Below are 16,304 nucleotides of genomic sequence, written 5' to 3'. Positions count from 1 at the left end.
GGCGAGTGCTGAAGAAGCGCTGGCCAGGCTCGGAGGGTTCACTGCGATTGTGTTGTAACGCCCGATGTAAAGCGACCGGGTCTGAGTATCCAGCCATCCATCCGCATAGCTGCAGGTTTGTCTCAGTCTCAGAGAGCGCAGACGAACAAGCATCAACGCGCTTTTGACGGTTGGTTTCGCTAGTTTCGCTGTTTTGTTTCCGCGTGCTCTTCACAGCTCGCTCGATGAACCCTCTGCCTCTAGCTGCATTTAGGTCATTGAGAGCTTCCAGCCTGACACCCGCGAGCTGCAGCGGCTGCCCCAGCTCAAAGCCCCAGTTCGCGCCATTCCCAAAATCGGGCCTCTCAAGGGCTCGCGGCAGTCGCTTACCAGCGCTGCGAGCTCACAAGCCTTCAAGCTCGAGCAAAATGTCGTCAGCAATGGAGAGCGGGCCCGCGAGTGTTGCAGCTAGCTCGCCAGCGGGTCACCTCGTGGGGCCGGGCGGAGCTCCCTCCGCGAACCCTGCTATCAACGGCAGCAGCCCTGGCCGTGGACCGCCGCCCCCTGCTGCGGCCTCAAACCAGGCACCCGCTGCCGGCACAGGCGCCAAAGACTGGCCGTCCTTCCCCTTCTTCCACCACCTCATCATCCGTGAGTGCGGGCCCCGCCATGGGCGTCGACGGGGAGTTCGGGGAGGCAGGGGTGGCCGGGCGCGGCGTGCCTGCCCCGGCGACCCGTGCCACTGGGCGCTTATCCACTGGTCTGCTTATCCACTGACGCGCGCCACGTGATTTTCGACGTCCGCCCAGCGCCTTACCCAAATGCTCTGCCGTCCCTGCGCTCTCTCTTCCCCCGCCCTCAGCCCCCCTGGAGGGCCAGGCCCCCACCTCCGACCCGTCCGCCACCGGCGCCAGCCCCCAGGCCCAGGCGCAGGCGTTCGGCCAGACCACCCCATCAACACCAGCAGCACCAGCGGCGGCACCAGCGGCACCAGCACCGGGCAGTGATGACACCCGGCAGCCGCAGCAGCCGCAGCCGCAGGAGGCGCTGCTGGTGATCAGCCCTGGGGCCTTCCTGCCCACCGAGTCCTTTCGGCCGCTGGCCGCGGCCATTCAGGTGACCGGGCGCTGTGTCGGCAAAGCACAACGCGGGCGTGCTGTGTGTACGTGGCTCCCTCCTCCCACCACCCACCTTCCTCCTCAACCGCCTCCCTCCACCCCGCCCCCCAAACCCTTACACACCTTTTGCGCCACCGCCTGCCCCCCTACCGGCAGCAGGCCGCCGCGCCCGGTCTGCGGCTGTGGGTGGGGGTGCTGCACTGCGACCTGATGGCGCTGGGGCAGAGGTACGCCGACCCGGCCCTACCGGCCATGAGCGAGGCGGGCTTCAAGGTGCGTGCGCGCGCGAGGGAACAGCCTGCACGATTACGGAGTCTGTGTGTGTGTGTGAGTGCGCGCCATCCCTTGCCCAATGGCCGGAATGCATCCGCCGCCGCCTTCCCCTGGTCCGCCTGCCACCTCTCTCCGCCCTCCCACTCCCGCTCCCACGCCCACGCCCACGCCCACGCCCACGCCCACGCCCACGCCCACGCCCACGCCCACGCCCACGCCCACGCCCACGCCCACGCCCACGCCCACGCCCACGCCCACGCCCGCTCCCGCTCCCGCTCCCGCTCCCGCTCCCGCTCCCGCTCCCGCTCCCGCTCCCGCTCCCACTCCTCGCTCCCGCTTCCAACCCCCAGGCCTTGGTCCGCAACATCGAGGCGGCGGGCGGCTACAGCGCCCTACTGACACAGCTGGTGGCGCAGGCGGAGGCGGCGGGCTTCACGCCCAAGCGGGAGGGCCCGGGTGAGAGTACGAGAGCGCGAGAGGGCAGGAGGCCGGCAGCGAGTCTGGGCCACGCGTGCTATGACTGTGTCGCAGCACGTCGTGTGTGGGCTCGTGGCGTGTGGCGTGGCGTGTCTCGTGCGTGGCACTATGCGGCGAGCTGCCTGGCACTTGTCTACAGTCCCCCCACCCTCCCAGCGTGCCTCCCACCCCACGACCTCATTCCATGGCCCTATCCCACCCACTACATCTTCGCTTCTTCTTAACTAATCATGGATGTCACCCTCCCAAACACACACACACACACACACATACACACACGCACACACACACACACACACACACCAGCTTGACACGCGTCTGGAAACGCTGCAATCGCCGCCCGCCACGTCCCCCATGCAGCCTCGACCCCGTTTAGTCGCAGTGCCACCGCTAACTCGCCCTCTTCCTATAGTGTTATTGTACTTAGTGGGCGGGATTTGGGACGCGTGATACCTAGCTTGTCTGCTGCACGCCGCCTCTCTTATCGCCGTTGCCATTCACATGCCCGTGACACTTCCTCGCTGCCGCCCTATGCCCATGCTTCCACCTTTGCCTATAGGTGAGCTCGACTACGACCAGCGGGCGGGAATCCGGGAATTAGGCGTGCTGGGTAAACGTTGTTTAGCGCGCCCAGGGTGCGGAGCACGGACGCATACAGGTGCATCGCGGGGTCAGGCCGAATGGTCGCCCGTGGGGTTCCAGGCTTATCGCGGGTAAGTATGACTACCTGGGTCACGACAGTCACGCGACGCTCGGTAAATGGTGGGTATCGGTAAGTAACTCCGTCGCGTCATTGGGCGGGCTTTCGTTTCGTTTTTTAACACACACACACACACACACACACACACACACACGCGCGCAGCCCGCATCGGCAACATGGTGCTGCTGTGCCAGTCGGCCGGCTGTGTGGGGTACGAGAGTCTGTCGTACAAGGTGGCGGCGGCCACTGTGGTGCTGGCCTCCACGCTGCACCCGCTGGACTACGCCCGGGGCCGGACCACCCTCAGCCTGGAGGCCTGGCCGCGGTGAGGAGGGGGTGGAGGTGATGATGGGGTGGAGGGGGGTTGTAAATACCAGCCCAAACTAAACCAAAACCAACGAAAACGAGGGGATGCAGGCAGAGGCGTTAGTTGCAAGCGATAATACTTATGGGATGTGGGCCGAGGTGTCGTGGAGAAGCAGGGCGAGCGGCGCCGGCGATAAGTGTCGCCGCCCGGGCTCGTTGGCGCGCACAACAGCACAAGACAGGCAGGGGTGTGGGGGCGTTTGGCCATGGGGGAGGGGGCGGCGGCTGAGGGGCCCATGGAGGTGTGCATGTCTTCCCCTGTTCCCTGGCCGCCATGACCGTCCCGGTCGCTCCCCTCCTTCTCACCTTCAACCTTCCACCTTCCGCACCTCCTCCTGACCTCCCTTCTTCCGCCTCCCGCCAACCCCTCGTCCCCACTCCCCACTCACCCACCCACTCACCCAGCCACTCCACCCCACCACCACTCCACCCCACCACCACTGCACCCCCTACCCGCCCGCAGTCCGCTGATGCACGTGGTGGGCGAGCTGGACGGCCAGATGAGGTGGTTCTGGGCCGCGCCCTACCTGGCCGAGGCGGCGGCGCTGGCAACAAAGTTCGGGGCAAGGTGCGCGGCCCGGACCCCGTGCCCTGTCCCGTGCCCTGCCTCGCCCATGCCCGCGCTCACGCTCATGCCTCCCCTCGCTCATGGCTCTCCTCGATCGCGCCTCCCCTCTCCTGGTCTGGCCTGGCCTGGCCTGGCCTCGCCTCGCCTTGCTTGTCATGGCCGGACACCTTCCCTGCTGCCCCTGTACAGTCCGCTTTCCTCGCTCCCGGCCCCCGCGCGCCCTGCTGTGCGTGCCACCCATAAAACACACACGGAACCTACCGCGCCCCTCTTGCGCCACCCTGCGCCCTGCTGCTCTCCCTCCCTCCCACTCCAACAGGCATGTGGCCACACACAAGCCGGTGGTGGTGGTGCCGGAGGTCAACCACGCCGCCACCAGCAGCGGCGTCGTGCGGGCGGAGCGCGGGGACATCGGCGGGCCGGCCACTGCGCCGTACGAAGAGGCCACACGGGTGCGGGGGTTGCAGGGGGAGTGGGGTGCGAGGGGGCTCGTGTCCACCAGTTCCATTATTGTGCTCGCGCCCACGCGAGTGTTACTTCCACCGAGATTGACATCGCATGACTGTGTATGTTGTGATGCTTGCATGGGTGTCTTTGGGCTGGATGTCGTGAGGGAGGGGTTCGGAAGCACGGGGGCGGAGGCCGGTGCTGCCGTGTGTGCATCCCCATTCCGATTACCGCTGTATGCAAGACGCCCCTCTCTCTCTTCCCCGTGTGTGCTTGCCTGCCCGACGGCAGGCGCTTGCGGCCCCCATCGCCGCCTTCCTCACCTGCCACCTCAGCCACAACGCCGAGGCCCGGAGCAAGGCGGGTGCCGGGGCTTGCATTTGGGCCACCGGGTGGGAAGCGGAGGAGGAAGCACCGGCGCGTGGCTGGGGTGCTCATGCAACTGCAATCTGCAAGCAAGCACCCACCACCTCCCACCCCACCAGAAACACACACACACGCACACACGCACGCATGCACGCACGCACAGGACATGCCCTGATCCTCGTGTGACCCCTGCACAGGCCGAGGACGCGCTCTTGTCGACGGTGGCGGCCTCCGCCGCATTCGCCGCACCCTACACCTCCCTCCTCGGGCTGGGCGATACCGCCGCGCCCTTCACACAGGCGGCCGCCGCCGCAGCAGCAGCAGCGGGAAAGCAAGCAGCGGCAACTGCAGGCCTGCCGCCCGCCACGCCGCCACAGAGCGCCTGCCGGGCCGGCGGGCTGGTGGCGGGTGGGTGCCGCACTGCGGGGCAGGCGTCGTCCAAGTGAGTGACTGAAGTGGGGGCAGGGCGAGGGTCACAGAGGTAGGGGTTCAGGCTACTGAGGCCGCGAGTGGGTGCTGGCATTTGCAAGCGGGTAGCTTATGATGAGGGGTAGTGGGGGTTAGAGAGGGTGTTTGGGGGGGGGGGGGTTGTAGATACCAGCCCAAACTAAACCAAAACCAATGCACTAGAGCGGGGTTGACAAGCACGGCAGCGCCCGCCAACTGCATTCCTGCCCTGGTCCCTTCCCCCTGACCTTTGCCTCGCGCACAGCTCCCCCCCCCCCCGCCCTTCCCCCCGCCCTCTTGCCGTACCCATCTCTCGCACCTCCCCGCCTTTCCTGCCGCCCTGCATCTTCCCCACTTACCGGCCACACAGTGCCATGCTGCCGGGAGTGGTGGCGGCTGCGGAGCGCGACGCGGCGGCCCTGCAGCTGGCAGTGCTGACGGCGCTGCCGGAGGAGGCCCGGCGGTTGCTGTGCGTGGTCGCCAGCGTGCACACCAGCGTGAGTGCGTTGCTTGTGAGAGGCGGATGCCCCACGCATTGGGCTGTGCGGTCTTCCCATGCCTCACCTCCTGCTGCCAACAGCTCCAACAACACTGCCGCCAGACACATGCTCCCTCGCCACATGCCTACACACACGCACACGCTGTCTGGGCGGGCTTCGATGTGTTGGCTTTTTAACACACACGCACACACGCCCCCCCCCACACACACAGTCTTTGCACACACACACACGCACGCACGCCCTCAGGTGGAGACGTTCCTGTACACCCAGCCGCTGATACACGCGCTGGGCGACGGCCGCTGGCTGCTCAACATCCACGTGCTGCCCTTCTACAGGTAGGTACAGGTGATGGCGAGCGGGAGATTACTGCAGCTGCTGCTGGTGGTTGATAGCTGATGAGAAGGGGTTTAAATGTGCCTGGGCCCAAGGACAGATACCGTATATTACGATTATAGATGGGGTAAGGCAGGCACGGGTTAGGGCCGGGCAGGCACGGGATGGGGGCGGGCAGGCACGAGCGTGCTGATCGATGGGCGGTGCTGACGCCTGCAAGCGCTGACGCTACAGCGAGCCACCATGCGCCACGCACACTGACATGCATGACCGCCACGCCGCGTGTGTCGCCGCCTGTCACACCCTGACGCAGGTCCAGTGAGAGCGAGCGCCCGAACCTGACGCCCCAGGTACGCAACACACACACACACACATACACACACACACGCACACACACGCACATACGCACACACACACGCTTCCAAGCCGTCTGAGTTCATCGCTTTCCGTCCTCCTTCTCGTTCCCTCTGCTGGTCTCGCGGTTGCATGGCATGCATGCAGTCAGCCACTTGCTCACCGAGCTTCCCTCCCTCCCACACCTGCACACACGTCCGCCGCCCCCACACCCTTGACCACACACACACTGCAGGCGCCTGAGTATTGGCTCAAGTTCAAGTGCGCGGCATTCGTGGCGGCGGTGAGAGCTCGGCTGGGCTGAGATGAGCTGAGCTGAGCTATAATGATTGTACATCAGCAGCTGAGGAAAGGTGCTGCTGGACAGCAGCCACGTCATATGCGCCACCGCCAACGGATTGCATTCTTAACAACACGTTGGAGATAATTAGAGACCTGCTTTTCCTGAGCCCCGCCCGACTGCTCGTGCCCCCGACACACGCACCCCATTCATGCCACGACCCTACCCGTACACAATCCCACGCGTGTGCGCCGTGTGTCTCCGAGTGCACAAGGCAAGGCAACACGTGTGTGTGTGTGTGTGTGTGTGTGTGTGTGTACGGCATGCCACGCAGTTCCTGGGCCTCCCAGAACCGTGCAGCTACCCCACGCCCCTACCCGCCGACCTCAACCGGGGCACGCTAGAGGCGGCGCTGGCGGCGGCGCCGGCGGAGGTGGCGGCCAGGTACCGGGAGCACGGGCGCGCCATGGAGTTTGGCGGCGACATGTGAGTGGAACAGGGCAAGGGGCGGGGGGGAGTAGGGGCAGCCGCGTTTGCCCCTCTGACACACACACACACACACTCACACATACACATACACACACACGCCTACGTCGCACCGCATCGCATACTCAGTCCGGCACGTTTTCTTCCCTACGCTCAGTCTTGATTCCCTTTCAACACGCGCATACACGCTGTCCTGCGTTTTCTCTTCCATACGTTCGCTCAAGTTTTCCTTTCAACGCTTCCCTTCCAACACACACACACACACACACACACACACACACACCACACACACACATGGGTCATTGGGCGGGCTTTCGTTTCGTTTTTTAACACACACACACACACACATACACACACACACACACGCACAAACACACACCACACACACACATGGGTCATTGGGCGGGCTTCGTTTTGTTGTTTCTTTTCAACACACGCACACACGCTGTAGGGACGCGCTGGCTCCCGGCCCCGACGGCAAGCTACCAGGCAGCCCCGAGGCCTTTGTGCGCACCTCCCGCATCGCCTACGCCTTCCCACCGCCCCCCGCAGCCGGCCACGGCCACAGCCAGCAGCACAGCGCCGGCGGCCCTCCCGCACTGCCCCCCACGGCCGGCACCAGCGTGCGCGTGTCCAGCCCCTACGTGCTGTCACCGCCGCCGGCGGACGTGTCGCGTCTGCCTGTGAGCGCGGCCCGAATGATGGGGCCCTTCTACACCAAACTCATCAGCCCGGGCATGGCAATGGAGTGGGTTTGGGTGGACTGCCTGCGACAGGCCGACACGCCGTGGTGAGGGCGTGAGGCGGTGAGGTGCGTGGCGAGGGGGGCAGGGAACGAGCGTGGTATGGCGCGGATGAGACGAAGGCGTGGGCGCGTGGAGGGGCGCGATGCGCTGTGGCCGCGATGGCAGGGCGCGCGGGAGACAGCGCTGCGTGTAAGGTAAAATGGATTGGGCTGGGACCCAGGTTATTGACGAGTATTGCGGAACTAATGCGTACGTAGACCAGAGCGGAAGGCGGAGTGGGCTTGCAGGCGGCACGAGAGTAGGCAGTCAGGTAGGTTGCTAGGTGCGATTCGGCCAAACGCATGCATGGCTGGATGCACCCCTGCTTGAATCTGCCTGGAGCATATGAGGATCCATCTTCGCACCGACCGATTGTATGTTAATGCTTGCCATGCTTAATGGCGGATTGCGTTTGTGCGCGAGTTGCTAGGAGATGGCTGACATCGGTGCGGTAGTGGCGTAGGTGTTGGGGATGAGAGTTGGTTGCCGTTGACGTGTGTGCACGGAGCACTGTGGGCTATTATTTCAGCAGGCGCGGAAATCGCACTGACATTACTTTGATAGTCACACCGTTAAGCCTCCCATGACACCTTTGGGGGCGGAGAGTTGGTTGATGTTGCCGTGTGTGCACTGCACGAAGCACTGCTGGCCATTGTTGTAGCAGGCGAGGAAATGGCGCTGACCTCATCATGCTGTTACACAACACAGCTTCTCATGACACCTCTTGTACTCCTTGTCAGGCGACAGGCCCGCGCCGAGATTAAGCCCATGCTTTTGTCGCGCCTGTTTGTGCCGCATCGCCTCAGGCGGTAGTCGAAGAGTTGCCCCTTCCCACGCTGCCTCCGCCTCACCCACCGCCAAGTGCCAACTGCGAACTGTCAACATGACAATCTCTTCCCAACTTGACCATCCACTTCATGAGTTCAGTTGGGAGTCCCGCATCCTCTGCCACCTTCCACACCTTCTCCCGTACCCTGCTACCGCTGCTACCCGTTGCTGCCGCTGCTACCGGTGCTACTGCTGCTACTGCTGCTGCTACTGCTGCTACTGCTGCTACTGCTGCTACTGCTGCTGGCCGTAGTAGGTGGGCGGGGCCGGCATCCGGAACAGGCCCCCGCGCGGCAGCGCCTGCTGCTCCGCCACCCCCGCTCCAGCTCCCTCGGGCGTTGTGCCCTGTGTCCGCACTCGCACCAGCTCTGCCTCAAACAGCAGCGGCTCGTCTTTGTGCCCCTCCAGCCGCCGCCCGCCGCCAAACGTGTCGGGCCGCGGACCCACCTGTGCGCACCGCCGTGCATGGGCGGCACGTGTGTGTGTATGTGTGTGTGTTAAAAAGCACAAGGAAGCAATGCGTGTCTGTGTGTGTGTGTGTGTGTGTTTCATTGTGTTACATTCATGAGTAAAGAAGTGGTAGATGGTAGACAATCTTGTGAGGGGGGGTGCCGTTATGTGTGATGGCGGTGCGCATGGGCAGCAGGAGGAGCGCGTGCACCGTATCGGCAGCTGCCGCCCCTGGTCCCGGCGCCTGCCCAACAAGCGTCCTCCCTGCCTCCCGGCCCCAGCCCCCCTTGGCTCGTGAGCTGCATCAGCAGGTCCCTCGTGTAACCAATCCGATCTCCGCCTTGCGCCGTGGCTTGGCTTGCTTTAGTTTGGGCTGGTACTCACACACACCCTTGCTTGCCCCCCGGGCTCGCTGCCCCCGCCCCCCGCCCCCCGCACCTTGTCGCTGACCCAGCCCAGCCGCGGCGGCACCAGGATTCGCCGCTTGCCGCCCTGCCGCATGCCCACCAGCGCCGGCGTCACCGCGGCGGGCAGGCTGTTGGGGTCGCCCAGCCTGCAGCGCACAGCAGCGGGAGGGGGGGGGCGGGCGGCATGGCACGATACGGCACCGTGATGTTGAGGGCGGCAAGGAAGGCGAGATGGCGGGACCGTGAATGGGTGGGAGGAGGAAAGGCACGGGCGCCTTTGCACCCCTGAGGTAAGGCAAGCGACCCGGGCAACCAATAAGGTAGCGGAACAAGACCCGGCACTCCCTTCAGAGATGCCCGGTTGCCAAAAGCCCGACTCCCTCCCCGCTTGTTGTGACCGGCTACAGCCCCGCACCCACCCACCTCTGGCCCACCTTGCCTTCGCACTCCGCCTCCCTCCCGCACCCACTCCTCCCCCACCCACACTTTCCCCACCCACTCTTTCCCCACCTGAACCTGTAGGTCTGCCCCACGTCGTCCTTGCCCTCCTTGCCATACCCCAGGCTGAACAGGAACACGGGGGTGCCGCCGCTGCTGTACCTGCGGGGCCGGCGGGTGCGAGGTGCGAGGTGTGAGAGTGGAACGTGCCGGGGCGGGACTTTTTGTGTTCACTTGGACATCGGTGGTGGGGCGATGACTGTGGCAGTGGGGTGAGGTGATGAGAACACGCGTGTGTCACGCGGCGCCAGCCAGAGCCATCCTCCACCCAAGTGGTCCTCCGCCTGCCTGAAGAGTACGGCACTACAACCCAATCTGCCCACCAGCAGCCCCGGCCTTACCCCAGCTCTTCCACCACCGCCCTTCCTCCGCCCAGCCTCCTCCTCCGGCCCCGGGCACCTGACCGTGCCGCCCAACCCCCCGACGCCCCCTTCCAATCATTTGCTGGCGGGTTTGGGTTCACTCGGTTAGCTTGCTTTCGTTTCTGGAATGACATCCCCCCCTGCCACCGCCACCTCCCCTCCACCCCCGCCGCCCCCCCCGGCTCACTTGTAGTAGGCCCCCGAGGCCAGGCGGTACACCACGTACGACACCTCGCACACGGATCCCAGCGCCGCCTCCGGCCCGCTGCCCTCCAGCAGCTCACGGTACTGCAGGCCTGTGGCGTGGGTGCGTGTGCATGTGTGTGTGTGTGTGTGTGTGTGTGTGTGTGTGTGTGTGTGTGTGTGTCTTTGCGTGTTTGTGTTTTGTGTACTTGTGTGTGTTGTGTTTTCGTGTGTGTGTGTGTGCGTGTGTGTCTTTGCGTGTTTGTTTTTTGTGTGTTTGTGGGTATGTGTGTTGTGTTTTCGTGTGTGGGTGTGTGTTTTATAGGAGTTCAATGAGTGCTTAAGCGCGCATATGTACATGTGCCGCTCCCTGCGGAAACGACGCTGCCACGCAAAGCTCCGCTCGTCACCAGCAGAACATATCCGCCTGCCCGCCTGCAGCCCGCCCCCCCCCCCACCCCTCCCGGCACCCACCGCTCGGCAGCGTCACCAGCGTCCCCGGCTGCTCGAACTGCCGGTACTTGAGCCGCTCCTCCCGCACAGAGTCCGCGCCGCCACCGCCGCTGCCCAGCGTGCCTCCCTCGGCGTCCGCCGCCGCCTCCGCCGCCTCCTTGGCTTTGCGTGCCTCTCTGAGGCACTGCTGCAGTGCGTAGCCGTTCATGCCTGCATCCGCACCGTACGATGTTCAGTACTTACGTGCCAATGATATGCCGTAACGTAATGAGTTTCGTGGTACGATGCGTGTTGATATGCGAAACATCCTGCGTGCCGGTGGTTTCTGACATGTCACGGCCCTCGGGCCTCATGCGATGGCGCCGCCTCCCGCGGCTCAGGCGGCCCCTTCCCGCCGCGTTGACTTACCCGGGCACGCCACGCCAGCTGCCAGGGCTGCCTCCGCACCCTCCGGCAGCAGCAGGCCCCCGCCCCCCAACGCTCCAAGTCCAGATGCAGCAAGAGCTAACAAGGCCGCTCGCCGGCTCCCGATGTGAGAGGCCTCAGCTGCGGGGAGTGCTCGGTCTGAACGAGTGGCAGCTGGGACCACAAGTGGTCTGGTGCGCTTGACACGATGGTCTCGCAAACATTGTGCGCGAGTGACACAAGATGGAATGTGTTGTAAGGGTACGAGGGGCGCGGGGTTTAACCGCGAAGTTGACGTTGCCTGCAAGCAGCGAGGCGCGGATGCCATCGCTGAACGTTATGCTGGCCGACAAGCACAGCGCTGGTGAGTGTAACACGATTGTAAGTATGCGACACAAGTAACGTGTCCCCTGCGACAAAACACGTAGGCCATCAATCTGGCCCATGCACGCTCTGAGGAAACAGTCTGCAGGCACTTCCCCGCAGTATTGGTTGTTTGTATTTGTTGTCTTCATTCGTCGGTCACCCACTCATAATACACGTGTACTCTTTCTGCGGCGCCGATAACCCTTCTTACGACCTTGCTGTCTATTCACAGAGTCTGCCACAGACGACTTTACCAGTATCATCTCACGGCTTTTATACGTCTTTTGTATTGAGTAGTATACATTAAGCTCGCGGAATTCAGTTGCCGGCTGCCGGCGCCCATGGCAAAGCGAAAGCCGGAGGCGGAGGCGGGGAATCGGCCACAGAAGCAGGCAAAAGGGCAAGGGCAAAAACAAAGTGAGTGAAGCTGGCTGGTCGGCGAACCGCCGCCCCGTTCTCGACAGAAATCGCGCCGCCGGCACTGCTTAGTGGCGTGAAGCTGGGGACGGCAAATAATACGATGCAAAAACATAAATTGTCCAGTGTAGCAGGACAGCGCTGTGGGGAGCAGGGTTTCGTCGGGCCAGCAGACATCCCCCGGGACCATCCTCTCTAGGACCTGTGCTCTCACAGTGCGCTGCGGCGCAGACGGTGTCTCTGCAGCCTTCCATTCGATTGGGTTGTACCGCTCTGTTACATTTGGTCCTTAGCCACGCGCGTGGCCTAGGTGAAGCGTCACACATACTGACATACTGCTATGCCACACAGCATCACACGCGGTGCCGCTGGTCCGCCCTTTTCCAACCTCCTGCCCTCCGCTCCACCCCGCTTACTGCGTGCACCCACAGACGGCAAGGGCGGTGCCAATGCATCACCTGCCGCCGCCGCCGCTGCCAAGCCGGCGGCAGCGGCACCGGCCGCAGCCCGCATGGCATTCTCAACAGCACTAGCGGGGCCAAAGCCCGCAGCGGCGGGGGCGGCCGCGGGCGCAGGCTCCGCCGCCGCTGCGTCAGGCGTGTTTAAGAACAAGGAAAAGGTGCGCGAGCGACGCTAGGAAGAAGGACGGCAACTTGGGAATGGAATCAGGGCGATGGGGGTCCGCGCCCTGTGGAAGGGGCGGTGTGCTTTCAGCATCGGGCGGTGTGGCGTGACGGCGGCGGGCGGCGCGGCGCTGGCGTTGTGCTAGTGGCTGTGAAAGCGGCAGCATGCCCCCTGGCACGTTGAAACGTGTGTGATGTATTAGAATCGCGGCGCCACGTTGCGGCCAGCGGCACGCCCGTGCCATCGCACCGGCACCGCCTTGCGGCCCCCCTACTCGCGGCTACTGACGCTGCTGCTACTGTCTTGACCACTGATGCTGCTACTGCCTTACCACTGATGCTGCTACTGCCTTTGCAACGATGCCACTGCTACTGCCGTCTGCAGGTGCTCATACTGTCAACACGCGGTGTGACGTATCGATACCGGCACCTAATGGAGGTGGGTGCGGCCGCGCGACACGGCGACGACGGGGCGGGACTGGGGGCCGGGGGCGGCACGGGCGACACGCGCCGGCAGCTACGGAAAGGCTGCAGGGGCAGCATGCCGTGTGTCCCACACAGCCGTCTGCCAGGGCGCAGCGGGCCTCTGCCTCTGCCCCTGCCCCTGACTCACCGGGAGCGATGCCACTCGCCCCACGCACCGCATGCAGCCCCCCTCTCCCACACACCTAACTGCCCCTCTCCCTCCCCACACACACCTCACCGCTTCCTCCTCCCTCACCCCCGAGCAGGACGTGGTGTCGCTGCTGCCGCACAGCAAGAAGGAGTCCAAGCTGGACACCAAGTCGGACCGCGGCGTTATCAACGAGGTGGCGGACCTCAAGAACTGCACCTCGGTGCTGTTCTTCGAGGTGGGTCTGGCAGGGGCGGGGTGGAGTGGATGGGTGGATGAGGGGGGTGTTTTTAGAACTGCACCTCGGTGCTGTTCTTCGAGGTGGGTTTGAGAGGGGCGGGGTGGAGTGTGTGCGTGTATGGGGGTTTGGGGGGTGTGTGGGGGGTGTTGAGACGAGGCGAGATGGAGTGGGTGGCTGTGGGGAGGGGGGCCCTGGGGTGGGGTGGTAGTGAGGACACTCACGGGCTCGTCGGTCATTGTGTGGGCGGATATGGCACTGTAAGCTTAGGCCTGGCCTGACCCAACCACACCGGCGTTCGCCTTGCCGTGGCCTCGCCCCTGCAAACCGCCCGCCCTTCATCACCCCGCCCTCCATCTGCCCTGCGCCTCCCCTCCCCTCCCCTCCCCTTCCCCAAGCCCAGGTGCGCAAGAAGCAGGACCTGTACCTATGGCTAGCCAAGTCTCCTGAGGGGCCCAGCGTCAAGTTCCACGTGGCCAACGTGCACACCATGGCGGAGGTGGGTGGTTGGGGCGGCGGTGGGGGAGGTGGGGATGGAGGTGGGTGGAGGGGGCGGAGGTGGGGGGAGGGGGATTGGGCGGAGGATGGTAGATGGGGTTGGGGGTGGAGGAGGTGTGTGGGGGGGGGATTGGGCGGAGGATGGAGGATGGAAGCAGGGGTGGGGGCGGGGCCTGCGGCGGACTCCCGGCTACAGAATGGGGCACACCAGCAAGGCTGCACGGCCGCTTTTGTCCGCGGATGACCTTTACGTAATTATCCTTATCTACATTGCCTGACATGTCCCGCTCGACACGGGAATGCGGTGATGACAACCAGAACGCCTGAGGACAAATGCCGCTACAATGCATGCGCGCTTAGCATCTGCATGCGTACACTGGGACACGCACACACGACTTGACAAAGGCGCATGACTGCCCGCATGCCTAGAGAGGCTTTTGGTACTCATATGAGTGCTCCACGAATCCCACGCAAGCAAACGCCGTCCGCTGATGATCTTCTTTCAATCATCCTTATCTACATTGCCTGATCCGCCCCGCTCGACACGGGACTGCGGTGCTGACAACATATTGATCTGAGGACGCCTGTGGACACGAATCCATGATCCTGCACACACATTATCCTGCATACCCATAAACACACCACATCCACGTCCACGCAGGACACACATGCCATATTCCATCCCAACCACTTCCCGCTGCCCGCTTCGTTTTTGTTTACACACTCTCTCCCCCCATGTGCCCTGCTCCCGCCGCCCTCAGGTAAAGCTGTCGGGCAACCACCTGAAGGGCTCGCGGCCGGTGCTGTCCTTTGACGCGGCCTTTGACGACCAGCCGCACTACCAGCTGGTCAAGGAGATGCTCACGCAGGTGCGGAGGCGGTGGAGGGGCGTGGCTGCGCGTGTGGTGTGTCTGTGTTGGAGGCCGGGACGCGCGCGGAATGTGGCCCACAAGCGCCGGCGGTTGCGGGGTCGCCGCCTCCTCATGACTTGCCTCCCCAAACACATGCCGTAATGCCCACGATATCGCGCCTCTCATTTGCTTACGGTGTAACTGCGCAGACGTTCGCGACGCCCAAGAAGCACCACAAGGCGAAGCCGTTCTTTGACCACGTGCTGTCGTTCACCATCGCCGACAACCGCGTGTGGGTGCGCAACTACCAGGTGAGGGCCGGGCAGTGGCGCAGGGGTGCGCGCGCCTGCAGTCGAGCAGGCCAGGGTAGGGCTGGGGGTTGGATGCGGTCTCATGCTTCGCTGCGCTAGTGCGCTTCCAACCAACCAACCAACCAACCAACCAACCACCAACCAACCAACCGCCCTACCACCACTGCCCCTGTGCAGCTGGTGGTTCCCCCCGACAAGAAGAAGACGGACCCGGACAACGCATCGCTGGTGGAGGTGGGGCCGCGGTTCTGCCTCAATCCAATCAAGGTGAGGGGTGTGGTGAGGGAGGCGGCGGTGGGGGGCAGGTGGGGGGCAGGCGCAAGGCCGCGGCGGAGGCCGTGAGGGCTCCCGGCGGCGTGCACGGAGCAGGGAGACTGGAGCGGACCCGGGATGGCCGTCCTCACGGGCATTACTAGTGCCGCACACAGCAGCACCGGCTCACGTGACCACTAGCTTGCTCTGAATGTCATGCCCCCTTCCTCGGCGACACAGATCTTTGCTGGCTCGTTTGGCGGCGCCACGCTGTACGACAACCCCGACTACGTCAGCCCCAACGCCGTACGCTCGGCCATCAAGCGCAAGGCGGCGGGCAAGTACGGCAGCAAGGTGGCGGCGCGCGACCGCCGTACGGAGCACGTGGCGGCGCACCCACTGCCGCGCAACCCGCTGGACAGCATCTTCAAGGGGGAGGAGGGCGAGGAGGAGGAGGGCGACGACGCGGGGTCGGAGTAAGGCGGAGCAGGGCGGAGCAGGGCGGAGTCGAAATGTGGTGGGCTGAAGAGCAGTGCATCAGGAGTGGAGCAGGGAAGGAGTAGCAGGAGCAAGAGCGGAGCGCAGGAGGGCGGGGGGCACTGGACCGGTTTTGCTCCTTGTTTCTGAGATGGCGCTGGGTGGAAGCGCCAGCGGTAATGGCAGCGGCTGTTGCTGTGCTGGAGCCGGCGGGGGCTGGGTGATAGTCCTGGCAATCGAGGCAGGCTTCCGACAAGTGATATCATAGTGCTTGAGCTCGGCGAATGCAGGCAGGGGTTGAAATGATCGGCTGCTTTGTTGGGCTGTTATTCCGCCTGATCGGGTACCGTATCAGCTGGTTGGTGGCCGCACCGGTTGAATGTCATAACGCAGCGCGGCGTCCAGTGGTCGAGCTGGCGGGGCCAACGGAGTTGGTTAGGGCGGGGTGCCGAGGGCTGAAGGCAGCAAGCAGCTCGTGGTGCCACGGTGGGGCGCCCAGGACGCATTTGCAGGTGTGTAAGGTTGTCACAACGCTCAATCGCAACGTGTGGGTATTTGTTAGCGGAGGTGGGAGCCTTGGTTGAGAGGTCCGG

At 64.2% G+C, this 16,304-nt stretch overlaps 3 protein-coding genes across 4 annotated transcripts; 2 read left to right on the top strand and 1 right to left on the bottom strand.

Annotated features, from left to right (window-relative positions):
* The first annotated feature begins 114 nt into the window (after positions 1 to 114).
* Positions 115 to 8,192, top strand: CHLRE_02g095500v5 (uncharacterized protein). The gene is made up of 15 exons (XM_043059622.1): positions 115 to 630; positions 842 to 1,095; positions 1,257 to 1,370; positions 1,721 to 1,826; positions 2,710 to 2,872; positions 3,377 to 3,481; positions 3,801 to 3,933; positions 4,220 to 4,288; positions 4,492 to 4,736; positions 5,112 to 5,238; positions 5,488 to 5,576; positions 5,888 to 5,924; positions 6,164 to 6,211; positions 6,543 to 6,694; positions 7,146 to 8,192. Exons 1-15 carry the CDS (start codon positions 408 to 410, stop codon positions 7,486 to 7,488), a joined length of 2,208 nt encoding a protein of 735 aa, XP_042927256.1. The 5' UTR covers positions 115 to 407; the 3' UTR covers positions 7,489 to 8,192.
* Positions 8,193 to 8,196: 4 nt separating this feature from the next.
* On the bottom strand, positions 8,197 to 11,440 carry CHLRE_02g095450v5 (uncharacterized protein). The gene is made up of 6 exons (XM_001700012.2): positions 11,069 to 11,440; positions 10,682 to 10,870; positions 10,212 to 10,320; positions 9,675 to 9,764; positions 9,196 to 9,310; positions 8,197 to 8,754 (listed from the first exon to the last, which is right to left on the bottom strand). Exons 2-6 carry the CDS (start codon positions 10,866 to 10,868, stop codon positions 8,542 to 8,544), a joined length of 714 nt encoding a protein of 237 aa, XP_001700064.2. The 5' UTR covers positions 10,869 to 10,870; positions 11,069 to 11,440; the 3' UTR covers positions 8,197 to 8,541.
* A 148-nt stretch (positions 11,441 to 11,588) lies between these two features.
* CHLRE_02g095400v5 (uncharacterized protein) lies at positions 11,589 to 16,243 on the top strand. 2 transcript variants are annotated; one of them, XM_043059621.1, is made up of 10 exons: positions 11,589 to 11,848; positions 12,280 to 12,467; positions 12,857 to 12,910; positions 13,203 to 13,322; positions 13,379 to 13,405; positions 13,726 to 13,821; positions 14,582 to 14,689; positions 14,881 to 14,982; positions 15,160 to 15,249; positions 15,475 to 16,243. In XM_043059621.1, exons 1-10 carry the CDS (start codon positions 11,773 to 11,775, stop codon positions 15,712 to 15,714), a joined length of 1,101 nt encoding a protein of 366 aa, XP_042927255.1. In that variant the 5' UTR covers positions 11,589 to 11,772; the 3' UTR covers positions 15,715 to 16,243. The 2 variants fall into 2 exon arrangements, with proteins under 2 accessions (XP_042927255.1, XP_001699854.2); XM_001699802.2 differs by lacking the exon at positions 13,379 to 13,405.
* The last annotated feature ends 61 nt before the right edge of the window (positions 16,244 to 16,304 follow it).

The sequence above is a fragment of the Chlamydomonas reinhardtii genome, chromosome 2 (assembly GCF_000002595.2).
Source record: "Chlamydomonas reinhardtii strain CC-503 cw92 mt+ chromosome 2, whole genome shotgun sequence".
In the NCBI taxonomy this organism is placed as follows: Eukaryota; Viridiplantae; Chlorophyta; class Chlorophyceae; order Chlamydomonadales; family Chlamydomonadaceae; genus Chlamydomonas; species Chlamydomonas reinhardtii.
The sequence above is the reverse complement of the archived record's forward strand: the minus strand, read 5'-3'. Positions and strand labels throughout refer to the sequence as shown.